The sequence below is a fragment of the Microcebus murinus genome, chromosome 16 (genome assembly GCF_040939455.1).
Source record: "Microcebus murinus isolate Inina chromosome 16, M.murinus_Inina_mat1.0, whole genome shotgun sequence".
Lineage (NCBI taxonomy): Eukaryota > Metazoa > Chordata > Mammalia > Primates > Cheirogaleidae > Microcebus > Microcebus murinus.
Genome location: NC_134119.1, coordinates 63,037,214 through 63,061,906, shown reverse-complemented (window position 1 = coordinate 63,061,906; position 24,693 = coordinate 63,037,214). Strand labels below are relative to the sequence as shown.

The 24,693-nt window shown below is 55.6% G+C and overlaps 4 protein-coding genes across 5 annotated transcripts in view; 1 reads left to right on the top strand and 3 right to left on the bottom strand.

Annotated features, from left to right (window-relative positions):
- MEGF8 (multiple EGF like domains 8) overlaps nucleotides 1-4,951 on the bottom strand; it is a 39,339-nt gene extending 34,388 nt beyond the window's left edge. Inside the window, exon 1 of the mRNA XM_012758471.3 lies at nucleotides 4,107-4,951. Coding sequence (XP_012613925.2) covers nucleotides 4,107-4,293 — 187 coding nt within the window. The 5' untranslated portion in view covers nucleotides 4,294-4,951. The remainder of the gene's footprint in view (nucleotides 1-4,106) is intronic.
- A 519-nt stretch (nucleotides 4,952-5,470) lies between these two features.
- TMEM145 (transmembrane protein 145) lies at nucleotides 5,471-14,724 on the bottom strand. 2 transcript variants are annotated; one of them, XM_012758511.2, is made up of 15 exons: nucleotides 14,537-14,724; nucleotides 13,693-13,767; nucleotides 13,516-13,593; nucleotides 13,346-13,432; nucleotides 13,154-13,255; nucleotides 12,983-13,067; nucleotides 12,805-12,876; nucleotides 12,623-12,691; nucleotides 12,208-12,288; nucleotides 12,024-12,102; nucleotides 11,802-11,895; nucleotides 10,957-11,129; nucleotides 9,681-9,801; nucleotides 6,768-6,974; nucleotides 5,471-6,273 (listed from the first exon to the last, which is right to left on the bottom strand). In XM_012758511.2, the coding sequence occupies exons 1-15, from the start codon at nucleotides 14,654-14,656 to the stop codon at nucleotides 6,025-6,027; spliced, it is 1,692 nt and encodes a 563-aa protein (XP_012613965.2). In that variant the 5' UTR covers nucleotides 14,657-14,724; the 3' UTR covers nucleotides 5,471-6,024. The 2 variants fall into 2 exon arrangements, with proteins under 2 accessions (XP_012613965.2, XP_012613964.2); XM_012758510.2 differs by having other exon boundaries at nucleotides 5,923-6,273; nucleotides 13,516-13,767; nucleotides 14,537-14,656.
- Nucleotides 14,725-16,829: 2,105 nt separating this feature from the next.
- PRR19 (proline rich 19) lies at nucleotides 16,830-18,058 on the bottom strand. Its single transcript, XM_012758522.3, has 2 exons — nucleotides 17,440-18,058; nucleotides 16,830-17,354 (listed from the first exon to the last, which is right to left on the bottom strand). Exons 1-2 carry the CDS (start codon nucleotides 18,056-18,058, stop codon nucleotides 16,882-16,884), a joined length of 1,092 nt encoding a protein of 363 aa, XP_012613976.2. The 3' UTR covers nucleotides 16,830-16,881.
- A 3,390-nt stretch (nucleotides 18,059-21,448) lies between these two features.
- PAFAH1B3 (platelet activating factor acetylhydrolase 1b catalytic subunit 3) lies at nucleotides 21,449-24,058 on the top strand. The gene is made up of 6 exons (XM_012758526.3): nucleotides 21,449-21,607; nucleotides 21,856-21,949; nucleotides 22,142-22,231; nucleotides 22,920-23,036; nucleotides 23,115-23,237; nucleotides 23,732-24,058. Exons 2-6 carry the CDS (start codon nucleotides 21,872-21,874, stop codon nucleotides 24,017-24,019), a joined length of 696 nt encoding a protein of 231 aa, XP_012613980.1. The 5' UTR covers nucleotides 21,449-21,607; nucleotides 21,856-21,871; the 3' UTR covers nucleotides 24,020-24,058.
- Nucleotides 24,059-24,693: the final 635 nt, after the last annotated feature.

Below are 24,693 nucleotides of genomic sequence, written 5' to 3'. Positions count from 1 at the left end.
GAGACTCTGTCTCAAAAAATAAAAATTAAAAAAAAAAATTAATTAAAAAAAATAAAGAGCAGCAGAGGTTGGGTGTGGTGGCTCATGCCTGTAATCCAAACATTTTGGGGAGCCTGAGGCCTGGAGTTTGAGACCAGCCTGGGCAACATAGCTAGACCCTATCTCTACAAAAAATTAAAAAAATAAAAAAGCAAAACAGCAGCAGAAGTCATGCTGTGGGACTTCCAAGGCTAGGTCATAAGAAGCCTTGCAGCTTTCACCTGGGCCTCATAGAATGCTCCTTCTCAGAACACAGCTGTCATGCTACAAAAAGCCAAAGCCACGTGAAGAGGCCACACGTAGGCGTTCCAGCCAACAGTCCAGCTGAGCTGACAGCTGACAGCCAGTATCAACTGCCAGCCCCGGAGGGACCTTCTTGGACATGCAGCCCAGGTGAACATTGAGATGATTGCAGCCCCAGCTGACATCTGACTGTGACCATGTGAGAGGCGATAATGACATAAAGTGCTTACAGCAAGGTCTAGCACATCATAGTAAGTGCCACTATCCCTAATATTGTCATTGTTTTTGTTCTCCCAGGTCCTGGTTCCAGAAGGTTCTCTATATACCACCTCCCATACTACAAGACCACCGCAGGCAGCTCAGGGGAGTCCTCTGGGCTCAGGAAACTAGGAGACCTAGATCCCAGCTCTGCCCCTGACCAGCTGGAGGACCCAAGGCCAGCCTGGTCCCCCATGACCCTCAGTACACTCATCTGGATCCTGGAGATACTCATCCACTACTCGCAATGGCTGCGTGATCTTGGCTCAGTACCATGGGCTCTCTCAGCCTCAGTTTCCTTGACTGTAAAATGGGGATAATTCTCCCCACCAAGGCTGGTGTGAACATTTGATGAGATGAGGACTCTAACCTACCCACCCAGAGCCAGGCTGCTCAATAACATGCCTGCCCAGTCCTTATCCTCTCCTACCAGGACCACTGGACGCCAGCCTCGTGGTGTCCCCTTCTCCCTCAATCTGTGACATACTTTCCCCTTCCCACCAGCTAGTTTCCACTCCTCCTCCAGGAAGCCTTCCCTATTGCCTCCTGGCTGGGTTAGGAGTCCCTCTTCGGGGTTCTCATATCCCATTATAACCTTCATTCTTCCTGGCCAGGACCATCTAAGTCTAGGTCTGTTTCCCCTGTAGCCTACAAGGCCCAGAGAGCAGAGCCTGGACCTGGGCCTAATCCCCTCTCCAACATTGCCCAGCCCAAGGTCTGGTGCCGAGCAAGTGTTCAGGAAATGCTGCATGGTGGAATGAAGAAATACACAAAAGAAAGAATACTGAGACTGGCAGCTCTCCCTGAGGGTGTGACCAGAGCCCCTGAGAACATCATGCACGAATCCACAAGACCAGGCAACCGGACCTCCCAGAATCTTACCAGCCTCAACCAAACTATAAAGCTCTGTTCCTGGAAGCACAACAAGTACATCTTTGTCAAGTGCTTGCCGGAGGCAGGCTCACCATCTGCCTTCCCAAGGTTCCTCCCTAAGTTCAAGGTCTCCTGTTTCCACTCAACCCCTATGCCACTCCAGACAGAAATCTGATCCCAACCACGCCCCCAGCTCAAAAGCAGGAGCCTCTTATTCGTGAGGATGTTATGAATACTAGGACCAAATAAAGTGTGAGTGTGGTACAAAAGTAAGTGGGTCGGTTGCTTATTTTTTAATAGATGAAGGAAGTTGTTGGTTCTTAGAGGTGACAGGCATTGGGAAAAACCAGAGATCAAGGGAGGGGTCTGGAGGTTTCCCAGACTCCTCCCTCACCCTAACATCCAGCCAGTTGGTCCTGAAGTCTCTCTGGTGAAACACCATAAACATCTCTCTGCACTCTCCACACCTCTCCACCCCCTTTAGTCCCTGCTCCAGCTCAGAACTCATCCTCTCCTTTGAGAAGCTCACCAAGTCTCCCGTCTGCTCCCCACCCAGCCTGAGAGCAATGCCCTACTCCTGCTCAAAATCCTTCTTCGGCTCCCCATCAAGATAAAGGCTAAGATGCTCAGTGTGACATTCAAGGCCCTTCCTCCCCTGCTTCTGGCTCCCTCTTCGCCTCCCAGTCCACAGTGCAGTCAGACCAGACAAACCTAGACATGGATATTGAGATACCCCAGCCTCCTGCATGTCTTCACAGGGGCTGTTCCCTTTCCCCACACAGTAAACTCCTATGCATGCTTCAGAACCCTGCTGCAGTGGCTCCTCCTCTGTGACTCCCAGCAGGTCCTCTCCCTCCCCTAAGCCCATCCACCCAATCCCAACTTTCCCGCCTCAGTGAGCACACTGGGGGTGGAATGTCTGTGCCCAGCCCACCATTCCCAACTAGTCTGGGACTCTTCAAGGCCAGGGAATGATTTATACCCCTCCCCACTTCCCATTCTGTTCTCACACCCCCAGCCTAACAGGAATGGCCCCCAAGCTGGAGACAGTCAGACACAACTACCGCAGAAAACATGCCCCCACCCATACCCCACACAGCAGAGAGATATTCTAAGACTGCGGTCCTCAACCCCAGGGCCGTGGAGCTGTACTGTGGCCTATTAGTTAGGGACAGGGCCACAGAGCTCTGCTGCCCCCCCCACCCCCCAGCCATCTGTGGAAAAATTATCTTCCATGAAACTGGTCCCTGGTGCCAAACAGGCTGGGGACCGCTGTTCTAAAACATAACCTCCCCCTGCACAAAACCCTGCCATAGCTCCCCAGTGCCCCCAGATAAAGACCAAGCTCCACAGCTTGCTAAAGGAGGCCCTGCATGATCCAGGCCCTCTCACACCTCTGGCCTTCGCCCACGACCTCCCCTGTCTGGGGAACTCCTACCTCTCCTTGGAAACCAGCTCCTATGTCCACTGCTCTGTGAGCTCCTCCTAGACTTCTCTAGCTATTGCCTTCGGATTTCTCTTCCACCTCCTCATTGCCCACAGGACACAGCTCAAAATCACAAAGTCCTACATCCTCTAGCTCCTCTCAACCCTGCAGCCTCTGGCTCACTGGTTGTCTTCTTGTATTCTACGTTTTAGCAAACCAGATTTCTGGTTCCTCAAAAGCATCACACTCCCCTGCTTCCCAGCCTTTGCATGGGCTATTCTCTGTGCCTGGAATGCCCTTCTGCCCCCTCGTACACAAGCCTCTGGGTGTCAGGTATACCCCACGCCAAGTCAGATGTATTCTCTGGGCTTCCCCACTCCCTGGCAGTGGGTTTGTCTCCCCCACTGACTGGGAGCCCATAAGGTAGGGCTGGCATCTTTGCACAGACTGTTCCCTCCTTCTGGAATGCTCTTCCTCCCCCTCCTGACTGATTCCCATGGGTCCTTCCCATCTCAGCTCAGGCATCTCCTCCTCTAAGATGCCTCTCTGCTCTCCCCTGCCCCCAGGTCAAGCATTTCCTCTGGGCTCTCTCAGGCCTGTGGGGTTCCTCCATCACAGACCACTCTGGGCTGTCACTGTGAATGTGTTTGTCTCTCCCATTGGAATCCCAGCTCTAAGTACCAGGGATTGCTGGGGCTGTCTTGGACTCTGTTATGTCCCATGTGGCACATGAATGCCTACAAAAAATGCTTTTATTGAAGTACCTTTAAACCAACAATAATAATGATCTTAATACTATTTATTGAACATTTACTATATGCCATGAATCAGGCATGTTAAATACCTTGTCTCACTTAATTCCAACAACTCTATGAGGTGACTACTATTGCTATTCCCATTTGGGGGTCAGGGAAGCTGAACCTCAGAGGAAGGAAATCACTTGCCCAAAGTCACAAAGCTAGTAAGAAGGAGAGCCATATTCAAAGCCAGGTGACTGGACTCAGAGTTTGAGTTTTTAACAATTACTTAGAAAACCCCTCACTGATGCTCCTGGCTTGTAACCATCCATCTGGGTCTCGGTGCATCTCCCCACCAGACTTTGAGGACTTCCAGGGCAGGGCTCAGGTTGGTTGAAACCCTGGGTGTCCAGCATTTTAGAGCAAAAGACCTCGACCAGAACCAGGCTCTGAGAAAGTGGTAAATGGATGAATGCACAAATGAATGAACTAGCAGCGAATTAGTGACTGACCCACGCAGCCCCACTCACCCTCGATGAGCCACTCGCAGTTGCCATTGACGCTGTAGTTGCCGGCACCATCGGTCACGAAGCCTGGCGCCTCCCGCAGCACCTGCCGCTGCCCCTTGCAGTCCCCCGCCCGGGCCCCGGGGGATAGCGAGCCCAACATGGCCAAGGCCAGGGCCAGTGCCATGGCCAGAGCTTCAACCAGGGCCATCGCCGCCTCTCACACGGCTCCCCTTAGAGACAGCCCCGGCCGTAAAGACGTGGAGAGCACCCTCTACCCCCCTTAAGGCCCTGCAAATGCGACCTCTAAAGGCATAGCAGGACTGTGTAGACCGAGGAGGTCCGGGAGACGCAGTCCCTGCAAAGGGAACGGCCGCTGTTGACGAGCTCTGGAAGCCGAGAAGCGGGCCCTATAGACCGATGGAAGGCCCTGTATATGAAGTCATTATGGTTGGGGACAACCCCTAGGGACCGTGAGGGTCCCCTATAGACACAAGCCCCCATAGAGAGGCCGACCCCATAAAGTGTCCAGCAGTTACAGACTCAGGCCGCTGCAGGCCAAAACGGACCTTATAGATGGACGGGTCCCCAGGGGGCGAAGGGCTCTACGGCCCGGCAGGGGCCTCTGTGGAAGGTGCAGGCCGGGACAGGCCAGGCTCGGATGGTCGGGGAGAGACTCCTCCAGCCGGGGGCGGGGTGCGAGCGGGCGCCGGGGGCGGAGCCAGGCTTCAGGGGCTCGGGCCGGGACCCCATAGACGCGCTCCTTTCGCTCACCCACCCGCGCCTCCCTCCAGAGCCAGATAGGCCAGATCAGAGAGACGAGGGGACGCTTGGGCCAGAGCGGCCCCGGGAAGACCCGCTGGGAGGGCGAGGGGGCGGGCCCCGAGCGGCCGCTGTGGGAGGGCGGGCGAAGAGGAGACGAGAAGTTGCAGAGCGGCGGTCAGAGCGGCCCTGGGAGGACTGCGGAGCGCCCAACCCCCCCTGCAAAGAAAGACTTCCGGAAATTTCCCCGCCCATTTGTTCCCAGCCGCATGCGCAGCAGCGGTCTCCAAGGCTAGCGAAGAGAGACTCACACATGCGCAGTGCTAAGATCGTAACCCAAACTCGGGATGCCGGTGGCTGAGTAAAAGCTGTGCCACTGGAGGGCGCCTCTACCTCTAGCTGCAGAAGGGAAGATAAAAATAAAGGAGCGGCGCAGTAAGAGGGCCCTGCTAGATCGATTTCTTCGACGCTCCCAGATTTGGGTCAACATACGGGTCAAGTAATGCAGGTCCCTGCCTCCTGACCCCAAATGACATTTCACAGATGGGCACATTGAGGTCCCGAGCCGGAAACGGCCCTGGCTCAGCCCTGCCGCTGATCACCTTAAAGATTTAAAAGAAGTCATGTTGTAGATAAAAACTCAACGAATCCTCTTTATTTTGGCAAGAAGGGGGAAAAAGTCTTTCTGCTAGGGACCTGAGGGACGGCCCCTGGACTGGAGATGGGGGCGGACCGAGCACGGGTCTGCGGTTACAGATCCGAGGGAGGGCTTCAGGGTCGAGACCAGCATCACAATATCCATCCCGGGAGCAGTGATCGGGGTCCGGAGTCCTGGAGAGTCACAGGCAGGGTCCCGGCAGTCCTCACGGGCGTTCCGGAGTCCGGCGGGCTCAGAGGTCTCGGAGGGGGCCGGGGGGCCGGAGGTCACGGAACAGCGGGAGCCCAGAATCCGGCGCCGCTCGGGGCAGGGGCTGAGGGAGGGGACGGGGAGAGCGGCTCCCGCGGGACCGTTTGGCACAAGAGGAGAGGGGGGCGGGACGCAGCGCACCCGACGTGGGTGCGCGGGGTGGGGAGGAGAGGGAAGGCCCGGGATGGCCGAGCGCCGGGGCCGGGATAAAGCAGGGGTCCAGAGCCCGGCCGGGCCGGCGCGCGGCTCCTGGGCTGGGGCGGGCAGGGGTGCTCAGACCGGGGGTGCGGTGCCCCCGGCCGTGTGCATGCTGAAGTATTCGGTGAAGCCGGTGTGCGGCACCGCCGTCTGGGGCACCAGCGGCCGGTAGGGTGGCGTCGGGCCATCCCAGCCCGGGTCGGCCGCCTTGGGGAACCGAGCGGGAGGGGGCGGGGAGGCTGCGCCCGACTCGGCCATGGTCACCACGCGGCCCCTCGGGGCCACCGCCGCCGCCACCGCCGTCTCCTCCACCTGCTTCCCGGCCTGGGAGGGGGGTCAGGGTCAGAGGCCGTCCGGAACCCTCGGGGGGCAGATGCGGCCCCGAAGGCCCGTCCCCCTCCCCACGGAGGACCCCTCCACCCCAGGTATGGACGCACGTGTCAGTCAGGGAAGGAGTGGGTGGCGGGGCGCCTGGGCAGCGGGGCCAGGTACTCAAGGGGCGGCGTTGGGGTGCGCCGGGCGAACTCCGGCGGCGGCCGGGGAGCTGGGGGAGACCCGCGGAAAGCGAGCGGCGGGGGCACGGCGCGTGGCGTCTGCGGGGGCGTGCGCAACAGCGCCAGGACCCAGTCCGGCAGGGTGGGCGCGGGCGCTGGGGGACAGTCGCGGCGGGGTATGGGGGCGCGGGGCGTGCGAAAGGCGGGGGGCGGGCTCAGGCACCCGGGAGTGGGAGCGGGGGGCGGCGGCGGGGCCGGGAGCGGGGTCAGGTACTCCAGGGGCGGCGCCAGCAGCTCCTCGGGCGCTGGGGCCGCGGAGCTTACGGAGGAGGCGGGCGGGGGTATGGAGAAGAGCTCCGTGAAGTTGGGCACCGAGTCGCTGATGAATGTCACGTTCCCATAGACGTGCTGCGGGAAGGCCTTGTCCGACGATTGGCTCCCTCCTGGTCCAGGGGCCCCAGCTGACGCGATCTGCGACGTGCGCACGTGGTACGGGAAGTTCTTGTTGGCAGCCGATGGGCGAGTCATGATCTGCAGCGAGGGGCCAGGAGCAGGTTGGAGAAGCACTGTCCAGGCCCCAGGCTGTCTCCATAAATTTGGGGTCCTAAGGATTCCCCTTCAGTTGGCATCTCCCACACTTCCCTAAAACCATTCAGAGTGGATTAGGCACCTTCTCTGGGCTCTTACAATGCTCTGAGCCCTGACCTTTTCCCTTCAGCACAACTCTTACTGCTCTGCCTATGCTTCCTCCAGCAGAGCCAGGATCACTGAGCGATCACTGATTGCTTAAGATCAGTATCCTGCACTATCCAGTATGATAGCCACTGGCCACATATGGCTTAAATTTAATCAAAATTAAACCAAAATTTTAGCTTCTCAGTCACACTATCCACATTCAAGTGCTGACAGCCACATGGGGTTAGTAGCCACCATATTGGACAACACAGATTATAGAATATTTTCATAAACACAAAAATTTCAATTGGACAACAGCTAATAGAATCTAGAATGTTAGCTCAATGAGGGTAGGAACCTGACTCTTTTGATCCATGCTGAATCCCCAGTACCTTCTAGAACAGTGCCTGGGACACATAAGCCCTCAATAAGTATTGGTTGAGGCCGGGCATGGTAGCTCACGCCTATAATCCTAGCACGTTGAGAGGCCCAGGTGAGAGGATTGCTTGAGGCCAGGAGTTGGAGACCAGCCTGACCAAGATTGAGACCCCGTCTGTACAAAATATAGAAAAAATTAGCTGGGCATGGTGGCACGTGCCTGTAGTCCCAACTACTCAGAAAGCTGAGGCTGGAGGATCTCTGGAGCCTGAAAGTTTGAGGTTGCAGTGAGCTAAGATGACGCCACTACACTCTAGCCCAGGCGACAGAGTAAGACTTTATCTCAAAAGAAAAAAGAAAAAAATATTGGTTGAAGGTAGAGATGTCTGATACTAGTTAGTCTGGTGGGCCATAAGGGCAGGGACTGGCTGTGACTCCACTGCCACACTCCAAAAGCCCAGCACAGCCCCTCTAAGGTTGTGCTGAATGAAATGAACAAGGAGCTGAAACCAAATGAGCAGTGGAAGACCAGAGGTGGAGCTGCGCTGAGCTAATGCCAGCATTCTTCTGAAGGAAGCCGGTTGAGTTATAGCAGAAAGGGCACTGCATTTGTCGTTCTGAGCCGGCGTCGACCTCTGCGCTCCAGAGCTCACTGAGTGTGGCTTCTGGGGCATGTTCGTTAAACTCCTGAGCCTCACTGGGGAAAAGGAATTATAGTGCCCACTCAGGAAGACGAGAGGGTAGAAATGGAAAACCACTGATGCAGAGCCTGGCACAGGGTGGGTTCTCAGCATTTCTCGTGTTTCTGTCCCTTTCTGACTTCCTGCAGAGCTTTTTTTTTTTTTTTTTTTTTGAGACAGGGTCTCATTTTGTTGCCCGGGCTAGAGTGCTAAGGTGTCAGCCTAGCTCACAGCAACCTCAAACTCCTAGGCTCAAGCGATCCTCCTGCTTCAGCCTCCCGAGTAGCTAGGACTATGGGCATTCGCCACCATGCCCAGCTAATTTTTTCTATATATTTTTAGCTGTCCAAGTAATTTCTTTCTATTTTTAGTAGAGATGGAGTCTTGCTCTTGCTCAAGGCTAGTCTCGAACTCCTGAGCTCAAATGATCCACCACCTCGGCCTCCCAGAGTGCTAGGATTAGAGGCATGAGCCACCACGCCCGGCCTCCTGCAGAGCTTTAACATAGACTGGCCACTGGGAAGGTGAGTGAGTCTGTACCTAATTCAGTCTCTGCTGAGGTGGAGGATGGGAGACCTGGCCCTCCCTCCATGGCCAAGTACACTCCCTCCACAGGGTACATCGTGGATCCCTGGAGTCAGGAGCTGGGGTCCTCAGTGATGCCTGTAGCTCTTTCTGGCTCCCCTTATGGTCTGCTGGAGGAGGATCAGCTTCAAAGGGCCTGCCCTGCCACCAAAGGCCATGGAGCCCTGGCAGGTCACCTCCTGTCTCTGGGCCTTATCGTCCCCTCTCTGTTTAGTGGGTACAATCAATGACCATTATCCATCCTTTTCTGGAACTGCTGACAATTAAGAGGGCAGGAGTAAATGCGGATGGATGTTTCTAGCATGAAACAGGCTGGGTCAAGGTAGGTGCCTAGTGAACAGCTGATGGATGAATAAATTAATGAATGAATAGGAGAACTGTCACCAAGAAGGTCAGATAGGATGTGAACCAGGGCAAAGAAAAGATTTGGTGCCAGTATCCTCCTGATGCCTAGGTCTGGACAACACTGTTCAGAACCAGGCCCCTGGCAGCCCCAGCCTGTCCCATCCCAGCTGCTTCCTCCTGAACAGTGGCCTGCGATGGGAGAATGTGGGGGAGAAGAGTGGAGCAGAGACCAAGGGACTTGGGGAAGGTGGTGGGGATACAGAAAGGAAATGTGAGAGTCTGGGGACACAGGGGTGGGAATGGAAATGGGGAGGGAGGGCACAGAAAGAGGGTAGCGCTAGGGGAAGAGGCCAGGACACAGGGTGGGAGCGAGGACTAGAAGAGCTGGACTCTGGGGGACACAGTAGAGTAGCCTGCAGGAACCCAGCAGGCTCTGAGTAAGTGTCTGTTTATGACTAAAGGAGAAATGGATCAAGAGGTCAGAATGGGAGAATCCGGCAGATGGGGGTGGAGGGGGGGGCCTCGTGCATCCTAGGCCCTGGCTTTCCCACTCCCTCTGGATGCCCGTCCTCACCAGGAACACGCCGTGGGCGTACAGGTGGATCCCCAGCTGGATGCCATTGACAATCTTCTCCCGGGCCCACTTAGGGATCCCGAAATTGGCAATTAGAGCCATGACTGGAACCGCAAAGAACCTGAAAGGGAGGCATTGGGTTCATAAAGACACTGCCCCTGCCCTCCACCCCATCCCATGGCCCCACCTCCCCTGCCATGCACACACACAGGGCCCAGGGAGGTCCCCAACTAGAGGGAAGCCTGTGGGACCCTCCAAAGCCAGACGTTGAAAGGGGACAGGCATCCCACTTGCCTGGAACATTCTGGGGGGGTGAGGGCTAGGTTGAATTCCCTCCCCCAGATCCTGTCATCTGATAGGAAATCAATAGATGTTTGAGGAATGAATTAACAAATGTAATACTTAAGGACTTACTGCATGCCAGGCCTGTTTCTAAGCACTGAACACATAAACTAATTTAACTCTCATCGGGACTCTATGAGGGAGGTACAATTTCCACCCCCATTAACAAGTGAGGAAACTGAGGCAGAGAGAAGTTAATGGACTTGTCTAAGATCACACAATTTATAAGTTTTAGAGCTGGGATCTGAACCCAGGCAGTCTGGCTCAGAATCCGACTACCTTACTGCTGTTATAATAATAATTACAACATTTTTTTTAAAAATGTGTTCTCTACTCTTTTTTGAGACTGAGTCTTGCTCTGTTACCCTGGGTAGAGTGCAGTGGCATCATCTTGGCTCACTGAAACCTCCAACTGCTGGGCTCAAGTGATCTGCCTGCCTCAGCCTCCTGAGTAGCTAGGACTACAGGCACGTGCCACCACACCCAGCTAATGTTTCTATTTTTAGTACAGATGGGGGTCTCGCTTTTGCTCAGTCTGGTCTCAAACCCTTGAGCTCAAGAGATCCTCCCGCCTCAGCCTCCTAGAGTGCTAGGATTTCAGGCATGAGCCACTCACCCAGCATTACAACATTTACTATGTGCCAGACACTACGCCCTTGTATATTACCCTATACGTGCTCTCCTTTACAGGAGATACTTGTTTTATGGGTAAGCAACCTGATGCACTCCTTCCAAAAGTCGAGTTTTTACTTTCACCTTTTTTTTTTTTACTTTGGGAAAGTAAAGTCACAAAGTGAGTAAGTGGCAGGTTCTGGGTGACAGGTGCCTGAGTTGAAAGCCCATCTTCCTCACTGAGGAAGGTCTGAGATAGGGGGCAACCACTTCTGGGTAGACCCGGGAGGCAGGGACAGGTTGGGGGCCCATGACATCTCACCAGAGGGTGTAGGCAGCAAAGAAGGGCACATAAAACGGCTGCTTTTCAGGGAAGTGTCGCAGTGAGACGAGCACAGCGTAGCAAAACCACACGTAAGCCGCCACCTGCAGCCCGATGAGCCCATAGCCGGCTGGTGACTCGTACGTGTACAGTACCTGGCCCGGGTCAAAGAACTGGACCCGAGGGAGAGGGATCATCATAGCCTGGCTTCCTGCCCTCCATCAGGGTCCCCGGACACCACCCCTGGGCACCCAGGGAACAGAAGTACTCAGATCAGAAGCAGCAGGAGAGCCAGGGATGGAGACAGAGCACAGAAAGGTAGAGAGAGAGGGTGAAGAGACAGGAAAAGAGTACATCACTACCTGTGCCCAACATGGGGCTAACACCTCCCATGTGTGATCTTAGTATTGCCCCATTTCACAGAAGAGGAAACTGAGACTCCAAGGGAAGCCCTTTGGCCAAAGCTGATCAAGTGACAAAGCTTTGGAGGAGCCCCCTGGGGTAGGTAAGATCCTCCGAACTTCCCAGAGAGGAAACAGGCCCAGAGAGCAGGGTCATCACCCAAGGTCAGCCAGCTAGGAAGTGGGACAGCCACATGGAATCCGGCATGAAGGTGACAGACGGCGAGAGACAGAGGGAGGAGAAGAAAGCCACTCGGAGATGGTGAAGAGCGGAGGAATCAGTTAGACAGATGGGAAGGCAGAGTTTGCAGAGTGGGAGAGCTAGCAAGCGGGAGCTAGGTGGGGAAGGGCTAGCGGACAGGTCAAGGAGGAGGCAGCCGCCCAAAGCTCGGAGGGGATGGGGAGAGTGCGGGGGGCGGGGCCTGGGCAGGGGCGGGGACTCACTTCGGCCTCGTAAATGAGCAGCACCACGTGGGTAAGCGTGTACAGGGTCATGTAGACAGACAGCTTCACAGAACCCGAGTGGCTGATGCGGCCCCTGGCGGCAGGCCATAAGGGGAGACAGCAGGGGTGGAGGACGTCAGGGAGAAAGGCGAGGCCACGCCCCACGCCCCCCACCCCCACTCCCCAGCCCAGCCACCCCAGGAGCGCTCCCTGCCCGGGCACCGTGTCACCGTGAATCCCTTCCCCAGAAGGATTAGCATCAGCAGGAAGATGAGGAAGCTGGAGGAGAAGAGCAGTTTGGCTGGGAGAAGGGAGGAGAGGGAGCCTCAGAGACGGCTCAGAGAGGACCCCTTCCCGCCAACCTGCGGCCAAGGGCTCCCTCTCCTGGGCCCTACTTCATTCTCACCCAAGATCTTCACACTCTCGTTGCCAATGCCATCGGTGGCATACTGGCCCCAATAGATGCAGAAAAACAAGAGGCTCAGGACTGGGGGGAGGATGGAGAGAGAAGAGGATAGAAACCAGCTTTGGGGCATCACTGTCCTCTAGCGCTATGATCCGAATGATCTGAACCTCGCCTCCCCCATCGGGACTCTAGACTGACCACTAGACATCCACTCCTACTGACCTACTAGGAGACTCTGGCCCCCAGCCCCTCCTCCCCTGGGGCTTAGGGACCCAGGCCCAAGCCCCTTCTCCCTCAGACCCAGGGGTCCAGGCCCCATCCCCCCAAACAAAGGGGGCAGGTCCCCAAGCATTCCTCTCCTGGACCCCAAGTCCCTTCTCCCACAGAATGCAAAAGTTGGGACACTAAACCTCACCCTCCACTCCTGCTGCGGCCATGAACATTTTGTAAGTTGTGTGGAGCAACTGACGACCTTTCAGCAAATCTAGGAAGCAAGGTAGGGAAAGACTGTTCACAGACACGAAGGGACAGTAGCTCATCTGCCCCAACCCTGCTCCTCCCATAGCTCCTCCCCAACGCTCCATGTGCTGGACTCACATCCAAAGTAACAGGAGAGGAAGAAGATGAGGATGAAGATGAGGAGGAAGGTCACATCTGTCTCCAGGATCCCTGTGGATTTGGTAGGAGGAGGGTCACTCAGGTTGGTGTCCCCTCAGTAGGCACTCAGCTCTGACATCCCACAGAGATTCAGGCTTCTGGGCCCTGACGTGCTCACCAAACTCATCGGCCGAGAAGTGTCGTGTCCAAAAGGACTTGCCGTTGGTGAGGACCATCTCGTACTCCAGCTGCAGTCCATCTCCCTGTGGGGAGTGTGGAGGCCTAAGGGGGGGCCTGGGCAGGTGGGGGGTTGGCAGGCAGGCAAAGAGGAGAAGGCCAGGTGGCTTACCCCGCACTTGCTGAGAGCAATGTACCACCACCTTTCACGCACTGAGCGGAAGCTGCGGCCACTGGAGCAACTCAGGTAGTGGGTTCCCTCCTCTGACACCACCTGGGGACAAACAAGAAGGCTGCAGCCTGTCCTCTGTGCCCCCAAACCCTCAACCCTCTGCACCTGCCCATGCCCAGGCTGGGCCCGAACCTGGCAGCCTGACCAGGCGTACTGGGTGGTGAGGTTGATGACCTGATTGTTCTCCGGCCTGATCACCGACTCCTTGGCCAGGCAGTCCTGGGAAAGGCAGGGACAAGGTCACTACTTCTTGGCCAGCCCAACCTTCTCCCCTCCCCCCACACCCTCTTCACAGCCCTCACCTTGTCCCCTGCCTTATACACAGCTGGCCACTGGGACGGGTCGTCGAAATAGAGGAGGATGTTCTGACAGCACTTGGCCTGCAGGTCCAGAGGTTTTGGGGGTTTAGAGGAGCCCAGGAGCCGGGGTAGCCTGTGCCTTTGGAGGCCAAGGCGTGGGGGGTGTTGGGGGAGACTCACCTCAGGGTAGCGGAAACGGAAGTCCAGTCGGCCGTAATCCGAGAGGAAACAAAATCTTGTCAGGAACACCCAGTCCTGGAAAAGGGGCCCAGTCAGACCCTCTCTGCCGGGTTCTTCGAGAACTCTCCTCAACTCCACAGATCCCCAACTTTTCTTCCCTACTCTCAGGTACCCGGTTTCCCAGGTACTGTTAGGAGATCAAGTCACCTCCAGAATTCTTCCCTGATTCCTTCACTGTGGGGCCTAGATTCCTGCCATCCTGATTTTCCCCTCAGTTGTCCCCCAAGTTTGCTCCCCTCCTCTCCAACACTCCTCCCATTTCCCAGGCCCCTGAGCAAGACCTTGGAGGGCCAGATGCCCATCCTGGCCCCCTTGTGGCCCACAGCACCCCACCCCATTCCCCTAATATCCCCCACACACACACCCCGCCCCCACGGTGCTCCCAGAGACCATCCCCGTGCTGGGGAATCTTCCAAACGGCCCCTCCCGGTCCTGAGCGGGAGTGTGGTGAGCTCGGGCCTCTCCGCGGAGTGAAAAGTGCTGTCCGTTCAGCACCACCTCTGCCGCACCCCCCCCAAACTCTGACTCTCCCAACCCGTTTCCCCCCCCTGCCCAGCTGTGACCTCAACGTCCCTCCTACAAACCCCAAGTCTGGCCTTGACCCCACGGCCCCCCCTCAGTCTCGACCCTGGCCCGGCCCCCCCATCGTCCCGGGCCCCATCCCCCCGTGGCTCCCCGGGTCCGCCGGCAGGGGCGGCAGGGGGCGGGGCGGCACCGTCTCCCTCCCCTCCCCGGCGTCGCCCCTGGGCCGGGCGGGCAGCGGGGGAGGGCTCGGCGTGCTCACCTCCTTGGAGCTGAGGTTGCCCCGCACGTACTTGGCCCGGGCGCGGGGGGGCAGCGGCAGCAGCAGGAGCAGCAGCGGCGGGAGCAGGCGGCGCAGCGCGGGCGCGCGCGGGGGCTCCATTCCGCCCGCCTCGGCCCGGGCTCCGCTCCGGCTCCCGCTCCGGCCCCGCGACGGAGGCGAGAGCGCGCGGGCCGGCCAGTGCGCGCCCCCGATTAAAGGGGCCGCCGGGCGCCGCGCTCCCCGCCCCCTCCTCCAGGATGGCCCACCCTGGCTCCTACCCTGTACAAGTGGGAGGAGATGTTCATCCTCTGTCACCCCGCCCCAATCCTCCCCTCTGGGAGTCTCGCGAATATCTTCCGTTCCCCGTACCCTAAACTGAACTCCCATTCCCCAAAGCTATATCTCCTCCACACCGCCCGCCTTCTCCCACAACCCCTAGACTGGCACATTGTCCTGGCCTCCCCCCAGTTTAGTCCCCAAACTATTCTTTGATTGCCCATCCCGCCCCCATAAAAGCCACTCTCTGATGTGCCTAGCCCCGAGTTGCCAGCATTCTAGATCCAATGCACCCTGTGAAGTGCCAACAGAGGCACAGAAAGGGCAAGCCACTTCTTCTAGGCCACACAGCATAAAAGCAGCAGAGCCCTCAGAACAACCACCATACCCCATTGCCTGACCCTGACCTGTTACTGCTTACCAGGGTATGAAACTGGGTTACTGTGAGACAGAGAGGTGGTGGAGTGAGACATCCGACTCATGATTCTGAAATAAGTTTTCTGGGTTCAAATCCCAGCCTGGCCCCTACTTGCCACTTGCCCAACATAAGACCTCAGCCAAGTCATTCACCCCTGTCCCCTCAATGGAACTCCCAGTCAAGTCCTTTCTATGTTGGCATGGACCCTATGGCTTCCCAGTGGGCCACAGGGAGCCCTAGAAATGCTTTCCAGAGTAGAATCCAAGCCCTTCAGCTCAATTTTCCTGATCAGACTCCAACAAACATTTCTAGCTTCATCTGTCCTCTCCACCGCAGAAAATTTGGGGACTGCTCAAAATACCATTTAAAAAAAACTTTCTAAGCCAAAGGGCCAAGCAGGAAACATAATTGAGTGAGTGAAAGACTTTCTTTTTTTCTTTCTCATGGCCTGGACAATAGTTCAGTGAAAGACTTTCGATGAAGAGTGTGGACCCCATGAAGAAGGGGCCTCTGCTACATGGCCAGTTGTTGCCAAGAGGGAGGAACTGTAGGACTGCTGCCAGATCTTTTTTTTTTTTGAGACAGAATCTTGCTCCTTCATCAGGGCTAGAGTGCAGTGGCATCAGCCTAGCTCACAGCAACCTTAAACTCCTGGGCTCAAATGATCCTCCTGCTTCAGCCTCCCCAGTAGCTGGGACTATAGGTGCACACCACCATGCCCAGCTATTTTTTTCTATTTTTAGTACAGACTAAAAATAGAAAAGGTCTCACTCTTGCTCAAGCTGGTCTTGAACTCCTGACCTCAAGCAATCCTCCCACCTCAGCCTCCCAGAGTGCTAGGATTACAGGCATGAGCCACCATGCCCAGCAGAGAAATGCAATTTTTTACAAAAGCAAATCATCTGATTTGTAACAGTAAGCAATTGATTCAAACATTTAAAATATATTATGGGTGAAAGAAAAAATCCTGTGGGCCGGATTCAGCCCTGATCTGCCATTCCTGCCTTGAGCCTGCACATACACTGTTCCCTGTGCTCATCAGACCAGGAGGCCCTCAAGGGCAGGCCCAGATGTGACTTACTCTAGGTCCCAGCACAGCCTAGGAATTTGCTAGGGAAGTGGTCTCACATCCACTATTTACCCTCCTCCAGGCCTTGCACATGCTGTTCCCCTTGCCTGAAATGTTCTTTTCCTCTTCAAATAGCAAGTTTCTACCAATCTTGAAAAATGCAGGGTCTGTGTGAGCTCCTCTATGAAGACTTCCCTCATCACTGGGACAGATTCATCACTTCCTCTTTGGACTCCTCCAGCCTCTGCACCTCTCTTATTCTCCTAGACACAACCACTGGAGCTGAGAGTCTCATAAGGACAGGGCCTTGGGCTTAGTCTCACTCACTCTGGGACCCCCAACATTGCCAGTGGTGTACGTGTTGGACTAACTGAAGCCCCACGTTTCTCCATCCTGCTGGCCCCTCAGGCCCTAGAAAGTGACAGGTGGTCGTACCTTTCCCTCCATTTTGGACTTAGAGCTAAGGAAAGCTGCTCTCCTGGGTCAGTGACTCACTGAAAATCAAGAGGACCATGAAGAAGGTACTTTATTGAGGTGACTGGGAGTGTGGGATACCTGCCCCCAGCCCTAGCCTCAGCCCCCTCAGTACAGTCTCATGGGTGGAAAGGACCAGGCTTCCGGACTGCTGTGGGCTACCACCCGGGAGAGGCTGGGAAGCGGAGCAGGGGGGCTGGGGCTCCAGTCCAGGGCAGAGTTTCGGGGCAACAAGGGTGATAGTGGCCCAGGCAGGGGCTGAGGTGGGCTGATCCCCCAGGGCCGGGGATTGGGTGGTGTGGCTACCAGCCAGATGCTTTTCAGTAGGTCAAAGGCTGTTGGGGGGCCCCAGGCCACCCCTGATGGTGAAGGCAATGAAGGCAAGGGGGGTGGCCAGGGACCTCTTGGTGGTGCCAGGCTCACCCTGTGCGCAGTGGGCGTGCTGGAGGTGTGAGGCATGGTGAAGGTGAGCTCCTTTGTCCCCTGTGGCCTCCTCTGCCTCCCCTCCCCTGGGACCTGCTCAGGACTGTCGATCCAGGAGGGTGTCATCCTTTGCTTCTCAGGGCCCCCAGGCTTGGCCCCTGGCACAGAGGAAAGAAGCACAGGGGACAGCTGAGTTAAGGGAGACAAGGGAAATGGGAGTGCAGGGGCAGGAGATGAGCTCACCTGGCAAGGGTGGCTGGCAGCCCCGGAGCACCAGGGCAAGGTTAGGCACACAGCCATGGCAGGACTGTAAGGTGCCCAGGATGGTATCCCTGGCCTCTTGTACCAGGTTCCTCCTGGGGAAGGCCTGTGGCAGAATCAGCTGGCACCGCAGCTCCCTCAGCAGCTGCCCCATGCCAGGTAGCTCTGAGGAACTGGGTGGGCCTGGGCCTGAGCCTCCAGGTACCTGATTCTCCTTGCCCCTTGACTGTAGAGCTGGCTCTTGTGCCATGTCTGGGCTTGTGAAGGGCTTGGTGGGGAGTGGAGGGGTACATGGCTCCAGGGCCCCAGTACTAAGAAGCCGTGCCACGTCCAGAGACTTCACCTCGTGGTTGAAGAGACCCCGGTGCTCCCGGCTCAGCCGGCCTTGAGTTATGACTACAAGCTTGGGGGCAGAAGTGGCCACAGGATCCCGGAAGGCCACAGGTGGATCCTGACTGGCCACAGGAGCATTCTGACGAGCCAATGGCCGGCGGCTGCCCACCAGGGCCTCATTCCGTTCCCGCCTGGTCTTCTGACGGCGGACTCGACCAGGTTTCTCACGCCGTTGGAAAGACTGAGAGGCTGACCCCCGGGGGTCCATGGTGTCCTGGAAGATAAAGATAGGGTGGTCATCAGCATGCAGGTAAGTCAGGGTGCATAGCAAAGTGAGTAGGGAGAAGAGGAGATGGTTTGGGGTGAAGTGGGATTGCTAGTCAAAGAGATAAGAGAAAGGAAGTGGGCAGAGAGTGATTGGAGAAGGTTTGGTCAAAGAAAGAGTCATAAGGGTTGGATGAGGTCAGGGTAAAGATGATTAATGGGAAGAGACGTCAGGGAATAGAGAAAGGGTTGCTAGGAACACGAACGTGGGGAAATAGTTAAAAGATGGAGGATGGGGAAGGGTCATGAGATCAGAGGGATTTGAGGGACCAGAAACGGATTCGGACAAGGGAGAAATCCAGGGGATATGGGAGAATACAAAAAGCGGAGAGAGACGGTAGAGAAAGAAAGGCAGGAGAGAGCGCAGCAAGAGAAAACCTCAGGAAAACAGAAAGGGAGGCAGGAGCTAACAGGGACAGGGGCCTGGTCGTGGGGCGGAGGCAGAGGGTAGGAGTGGAAAGCAGAGTCGGGCAGTTGAGGTAGAGCTGCGGGCAGAGTGAAAGGAGTGGGGTACAGTTCTTGGGGACAGGGTTGGGGAAGGGCACCTCACCCTCTCCTGCCCCAAAGAACCCCGCCCCTCCTCCTGCCCCACGTGGCCGTGGGGCGCAATGGCTTCTTTTCCTCAGTGACCCCAGCTCTCGAAGCCCCCTGGCGCTCTTCCGGACTCAGTCGCACCGCACGCATGCGCGTGCCCCTCACACGCCCTTTGGCTTCTCGGCTCCCAGATACCGAGAAAGGACAGAGGCCCAGGGACACGTGCCAAGGGCCTGGAGTGCCCGTTATAGCCCCTCCCCTCCCAGCCTCACTTTCAGAAACCTCCCTCATTTGTCGTTAGCACCTCCCATCCACCAATTGGTTGTGAAGTTCATAAGGTCCGCCCACCTCCTGAATGCTGATTGGTTTACGCAGCTATTGGCTGTCTTTGGAGGGAGAGATGAGGTGAGGCAGGAGGGGGAAAGGGGTGATGGTAACCCCTCTGCTCAACCAGTCCCTAGGCAGTCACACACTTCATCCCTATAGCATTAGTATAGCCTCAGCAGAGCGAAGTGGCTCATGCCTGTAATCCTAGCACCTTGGGGGGTCGAGGTGAGAGGCTCCCTTGAAGCCAGGAGTTTGAAACTAGCCTGAGCAAGAGATAGCCTTTCTTCTCTACAAAATATAGAAAATTTAGCTGGGCCTGGAGGTGCGAGCCTGTACTCTCAACTACTGGAGAGGCTGAGGCAGGAGGATCGTTTGAGCCTGGGAGTTTGAGATTGCAATAACTATCATGATGCCACTGCACTGTAGTCTGTGCTACAGAGTGAGACCCTGTCTCAAAAAAAAAAAAAAAAAAAGAATTAGTATAGCGTGATGCAGAACTAAGCTAGGTTGAAATGCTAAAACTCGTGCATAAGAGCTGGGTGACCTTGGAAATGTTTATAATTGCTCAGAGACTCAGGTTCCTACTCTGTAAAATGGGGTTAGTATCTCCCTCAATCGGTTGCTAGAAGCATGAAGTGAATCAACACATCTAACTTGAAACAGTGCCTAGTGAATGAATTGAAAGCTTTGTTTCTCACTAAGCGTTGCTTCAGCAACTGCCCCTCTAACTCTACAATTTATCTTTCTACATTTGTACCCTGAGGCTTTGACATCAAACCTGGCGAGGTGGCTCATGCCTGTAATCCCAGCAATTTGGAAAAGTGAGGTGGAAGGATGGCTTGAGCCCGGGCGTTGGAGGCTGCAGTGAGCTATAATGGACCACCACACTCCAGCCTGGGTGACAAAGCAAGACCCAGATCTAAAAAATAAATAAATAAATAAATAAAGCCATTCCAGGGTATTCCCCACGCCCTAATAAGAAAGCGATATTAAGTCTTTTCTTTCTGTTTCAAACCCAGCTCAGATACTGCTTTTAGGAAGCCCCTAGTTCTAAGTCCTTCTCCTCCTTCTTTGCCAGAGGTCAGTCCTGTGTACCTCCCTCAATCACAACTTTGACCTCTCCCCCACAGATAGTTCTGTGTCTGGATCTGTCTCCAGGAACAGACTTGCACAAAGCCAGGATCTGACCCATTCATTTAATATGCATTCAGCAAGTAGTTGTCGAGCAGCCACTGTGGGCCAGGTCCATTTTAGGAAAATGGATTGAAGCAGAACAAAAGCATAATAAATAAGATTCTTTGTTCACAAAGGGCAGACATTAAAAAAATTTTTTTTAAAACAATAGGCCAGACGCAGTGGCTCACGCCTGTAATCCTAGCACTCTGGGAGGCCAAGCTGGGCGGATTGCTCGAGGTCAGGAGTTCAAAACCAGCCTGGGCAAGAGCGAGACCCCATCTCTACTATAAATAGAAAGAAATTAATTGGCCAACTAATATATATAGAAAAAATTAGCCGGGCATGGTGGCGCATGCCTGTAGTCCCAGCTGCTTGGGAGGCTGAGGCAGGATCGCTTGAGCCCAGGAGTTTGAGGTTGCTGTGAGCTAGGCTGACGCCATGGCACTCACTCTAGCCTGGGCAACAAAGCGAGACTCTGTCTCAAAAACAAAAACAAAAAAACAATAAATAAGACTCATCTCTATGTCTCAGTACTAATCTATCTAGAAGGAATGAATAGAAAAGAAGGTTCAACTTGGGAGTGAGGCTACAGGAAAATGACCAGGACGTTTATCGGGGGAGTGAGACACCCCACCTGGTCCCTAAAAGAGAGAGATCAGAGAAAACATTGAGGTCGGTCTGAAATTAACTTGGAGTGGGGTGGGGGAGGGGCGCGACCCTAGGTGGCCTTGGTTGTGGATGCGGGTTTCAGAGCTCAGACACACCCAAATGAAGTTGTTGGTTGGCCCTTCGGTTTAGAGAGGGGAGCAGAGGCTACAGATCTGCAAGATGATCTGCGGGTGGGGCGCCAGGCTGGACCTGGGCCCTGCAGACGTCTCTAATTTCCATTCTCTTTCTGTACCTTCTACCTTCCACACAGGTCCCATGGGGTCTTGAATGCAAAGAAAATGTAGTTTAGATGTTATGCCACACACACAAAAAAAAACTAATGTTTTGAGTAGAGGAAGCCCACGAGCAGATAGGCTCACTAAAGCCCTGGCACAGCCTTAGAGTGTCTCCTCAGAACTGAGCCTCTAATTTTCACATTTTGCTACCTTCCTTTTCTGTCCCCCGCATCAGTAGAAAATGGGAGCATCGCCTCCTAGCCAGGTGCGTAGGAGCCACCCCCGCTTCCAAGGATGGACTCGTCCACTCACTCCCCTCCCCCCACCACGTGAATGGGGCACCCCCCCTCCCCAGTAGGTGGTCCCTTCCGCACAGTTTTCGATCCACTGCAAGTGGTTTCTTCCTCCCAGGAAGAGCACTAGGTTTTCCCCGCCCACTCCCGGCTTTCCAGGTAGTCGCCCCTCCTCCTGACGCCAGTGGGTGGTTTCTCCCTCCTCCCCACCGCGGGTGCTGTGCGGTCTGGCCTGTCCCTTCTCCCGCGGCCCGGGTGCCCTCGCCGTCACCGCTGCGGGTGAGTCTGGGGCCCCGGCGGGAAGCGCCGGACGAGCGCACTGCGCGGCCGCCGCGGGGGAGGCGAGGGTTCCCAATTCCTCCTAAGTGGAGGTTTTCGTCCCTGGAGAGGAGGCGGCGCCCTGGATCGGCCTTCGCCTTTCGCTGGAGTGCGCGCGGCGGACAGTCCTTTGTTGCCTGGAGGGGTAGGGGTGGGCGTGGCGGGGCGCCGCCTCCTGGAGCTCTGCAGACCTCTCGCTTACCCTGCAGGAGCTGCGGCGCCAAGATGAGCGGAGAGGAGAACCCGGCCAGCACGCCCACGCCGGTGCAGGACGTGCAGGGCGACGGGCGCTGGATGTCCCTGGTGAGCGATCCCTGCTGGGTTACTCGGGAGTCCGGGTCGGGGTGGGAGGCCCCAAGAGAACGGCCGATGCGTGCTGCTCTCACTACCTGATTGAGAAATTGAGGGCGGTTGGGGTGGTGCTGGCTAGGGAAGCAGGGCGGCTGGCCCAGGGGAGCGTGCGTGCCACTGGCTCCCTCTCGTGCGTCCCCGCAGCACCATCGGTTCGTGGCCGACAGCAAGGACAAGGAACCTGAAGTCGTCTTCATCGGGGACTCTTTAGTCCAGCTAATGCACCAGTGCGAGGTGAGGCCCGTGGATCTCCTCCTGCCCCACCCAGGCGTGTGCCCTCTCTGACACATCTGGACCAGGACCCAGGCCAGGTGGGCCATGGGATACCCAAAATGGCCTCAGGTAGCCGAAAATCTCGGTGTAAGTTGTAATATTCTATTGAGAAGGAAATGTGTGTCCCCAACTTTGTCAGATTGGATTTGTGTATACTAAGACTTGAAATGAGGCTTTCTTGCCAGAAGATTGCCTTAAGGTGAGGCTCTTTATTGTTTGCTTTAAGTAGTGTACAGCCCTGTTGGGTTTGCACTAAGCTATAGTCGCTTTACACAAAGTGAAGGTCAGTGATAATGGTGCTCCACAAAGCAGGCTCAATCATAGTATCTTTCCACTAAATGATGTTCAAATGTAATAGCTTTCCTCAGTGTAATTCTCCACTGTAATGGTACTGGTTCAATGCATGGCTGAAGCAGACTGGGTTTCCATAAAGTGACTCTTGCTTCCAGGGGGTTTGGTTTAAAGTGAGACTATAATAGGTTTCTGTGAAGTGAGTTTTGATCATATGGGAGTTTGCTCCAGCTGAGATTTAACCAGAATACTTCCATAAAGCACGGCTCTTCCATAGTGGCATTTGGTTGGCACCTGGGCAGAGGGTGGTAGTCCATGCTGACAGTGGTCTTGTGCTCACACCACTTCTTGCCCACAGATCTGGCGGGAGCTCTTCTCTCCTCTGCATGCCCTTAACTTTGGCATTAGTGGTGACAACACACAGCACGTGCTGTGGCGGCTGGAGAATGGGGAGCTGGAACATATCCGGCCCAAGGTGAGTGGGGCTTGGGCAGGACTCTGAAGCACCTTTTGCTTGTCCCCTTACCACCACTTCATGCCCGTCTTTCCACAGATTGTGGTGGTCTGGGTGGGCACCAACAACCATGGGCACACAGCAGAGCAGGTGACTGGCGGCATCAAGGCCATTGTGGAACTGGTGAACGAGCGGCAGCCCCAGGCCCGGGTTGTGGTGTTGGTGAGCGGCTGGGAGGGTGGGAAAGAATGACAGTGGTCTGGGACCCCCTCAGATGCAGCCACAGCTGGCACAGTCCTGGGCAACTTGGGCTATAGTAGTGGCTTTCAGGCAAAATCTCACGTGGGAATTTGCTGCACCCTTCATAGCGGCTGTGGTTGAAGACATGTTCAGGGACCAGTGAACTCCTTTTGCCCAAGCGACTGCTAGAGATTCTGGGGGTGTGGAAGAATTCAAAAGAACCACTCAAATAGCTAAAAGTTGTCAGGCACCCATTTTTGGGGTGAATCTAGGCTCCATCACTTAGAAATGGGACATCTAAAAGGAAGGATTAGCTCTTTGCTATGCCAACATGTTTATGAGTGATACTTGGAAAGAGGCAGGCACCCAGAAGTTTCTCGCTGAATGGGGGCTGAGACGTGGTATTAGAACACCTTTCCACCCTCTCCACTCTCCCATTCCTAGTGTATTCTATGACTCTTGGTGTCCCTCCTCAGGGCCTGCTTCCAAGGGGCCAGCATCCCAACCCGCTTCGGGAGAAGAACCAACGGGTGAATGAGCTGGTTCGGGCAGCACTGGCTGGCCACCCTCGGGCCCACTTCCTGGATGCAGACCCTGGCTTTGTACACTCGGATGGCACCATAAGCCACCATGACATGTACGATTACCTGCATCTGAGCCGCCTGGGCTACACACCCGTCTGCCGGTCCCTACACTCCTTGCTTCTGCGTCTGCTGGCCCAAGACCAGGGCCAAGGTGTTCCCCTGCCAGAGCCCACACCCTAAGCATCCTACCTTCCCACATTAAATTCTCCTTCCTCAGTCTCCTGTTTCTGGCTCTGTGGTCAAGCCTGCCTGGGTACCACCATCAGATCCTTGCCCTGACCTGTGACCATGCAGTTCTGCAGGGTGGTTCTATTTCTGCCCAAGGCCAGCATCACTAATCCATCAAGGTACTTTGGTTCTTGTAGACTCAGGCGAATTTCCATTATCACAGTAGTGTGCTTCAGGCAACTGCTACCAATCAGTATACACCAGGTGAGACCAGCTTGCCAGCACTCCCTACAGGAGCAGTTCAAGCAAGAGTTCTGGGAACATAGTGACCCAACACAGTCAAGCCCACCATAAGTTGCCCCTCTAATCTCTGCATATGCTATTCCCCTTACTGAAACTTCTGTTGCTCTAGCTGTAGCTTAGATGCCACTTCCTATGGAGGCATAGTCATCCCTCCACACTGGGTGTGGGTATCTGTGTCTCCTCGCGTGGTCGCTGTGTCCACACGCTGAGTGGAACGGGTGTAACCCAGGCGAGGCTCCTTCTAGGCTGCCTGCAGTGCTGGCACAGGCCACACGGTGGCAGCAGGGCTCAGGGTAGACTAGTCTTCCCACCCAGTGCCACCTCTGGGCTAGGGCCTCTCAGGGCCTGTTTCTTGAGTAAAATGATTCCAGGGCCAGTAGGGG

Excerpts from the sequence above, each read along its gene's own strand:
- PRR19 (XM_012758522.3), bottom strand. The coding sequence starts at position 18,058 with ATGGACCCCCGGGGGTCAGCCTCTCAGTCTTTCCAACGGCGTGAGAAA. Across the intron at positions 17,355-17,439 it reads CTGCCAGCCACCCTTGCCAG|GGGCCAAGCCTGGGGGCCCT; the intron begins GTGAGCTCATCT and ends CCTCTGTGCCAG.
- PAFAH1B3 (XM_012758526.3), top strand. The coding sequence starts at position 21,872 with ATGAGCGGAGAGGAGAACCCGGCCAGCACGCCCACGCCGGTGCAGGAC. Across the intron at positions 22,232-22,919 it reads AGCTAATGCACCAGTGCGAG|ATCTGGCGGGAGCTCTTCTC; the intron begins GTGAGGCCCGTG and ends TCTTGCCCACAG. Across the intron at positions 23,037-23,114 it reads TGGAACATATCCGGCCCAAG|ATTGTGGTGGTCTGGGTGGG; the intron begins GTGAGTGGGGCT and ends GTCTTTCCACAG.
- TMEM145 (XM_012758510.2), bottom strand. The coding sequence starts at position 14,656 with ATGGAGCCCCCGCGCGCGCCCGCGCTGCGCCGCCTGCTCCCGCCGCTG. Across the intron at positions 9,802-10,956 it reads TTTGCTGCCTACACCCTCTG|GTTCTTTGCGGTTCCAGTCA; the intron begins GTGAGATGTCAT and ends CCTCCCTTTCAG. Across the intron at positions 6,274-6,767 it reads TACCCCCGCCCGCCTCCTCC|GCCGGGAAGCAGGTGGAGGA; the intron begins GTAAGCTCCGCG and ends CCCCCCTCCCAG.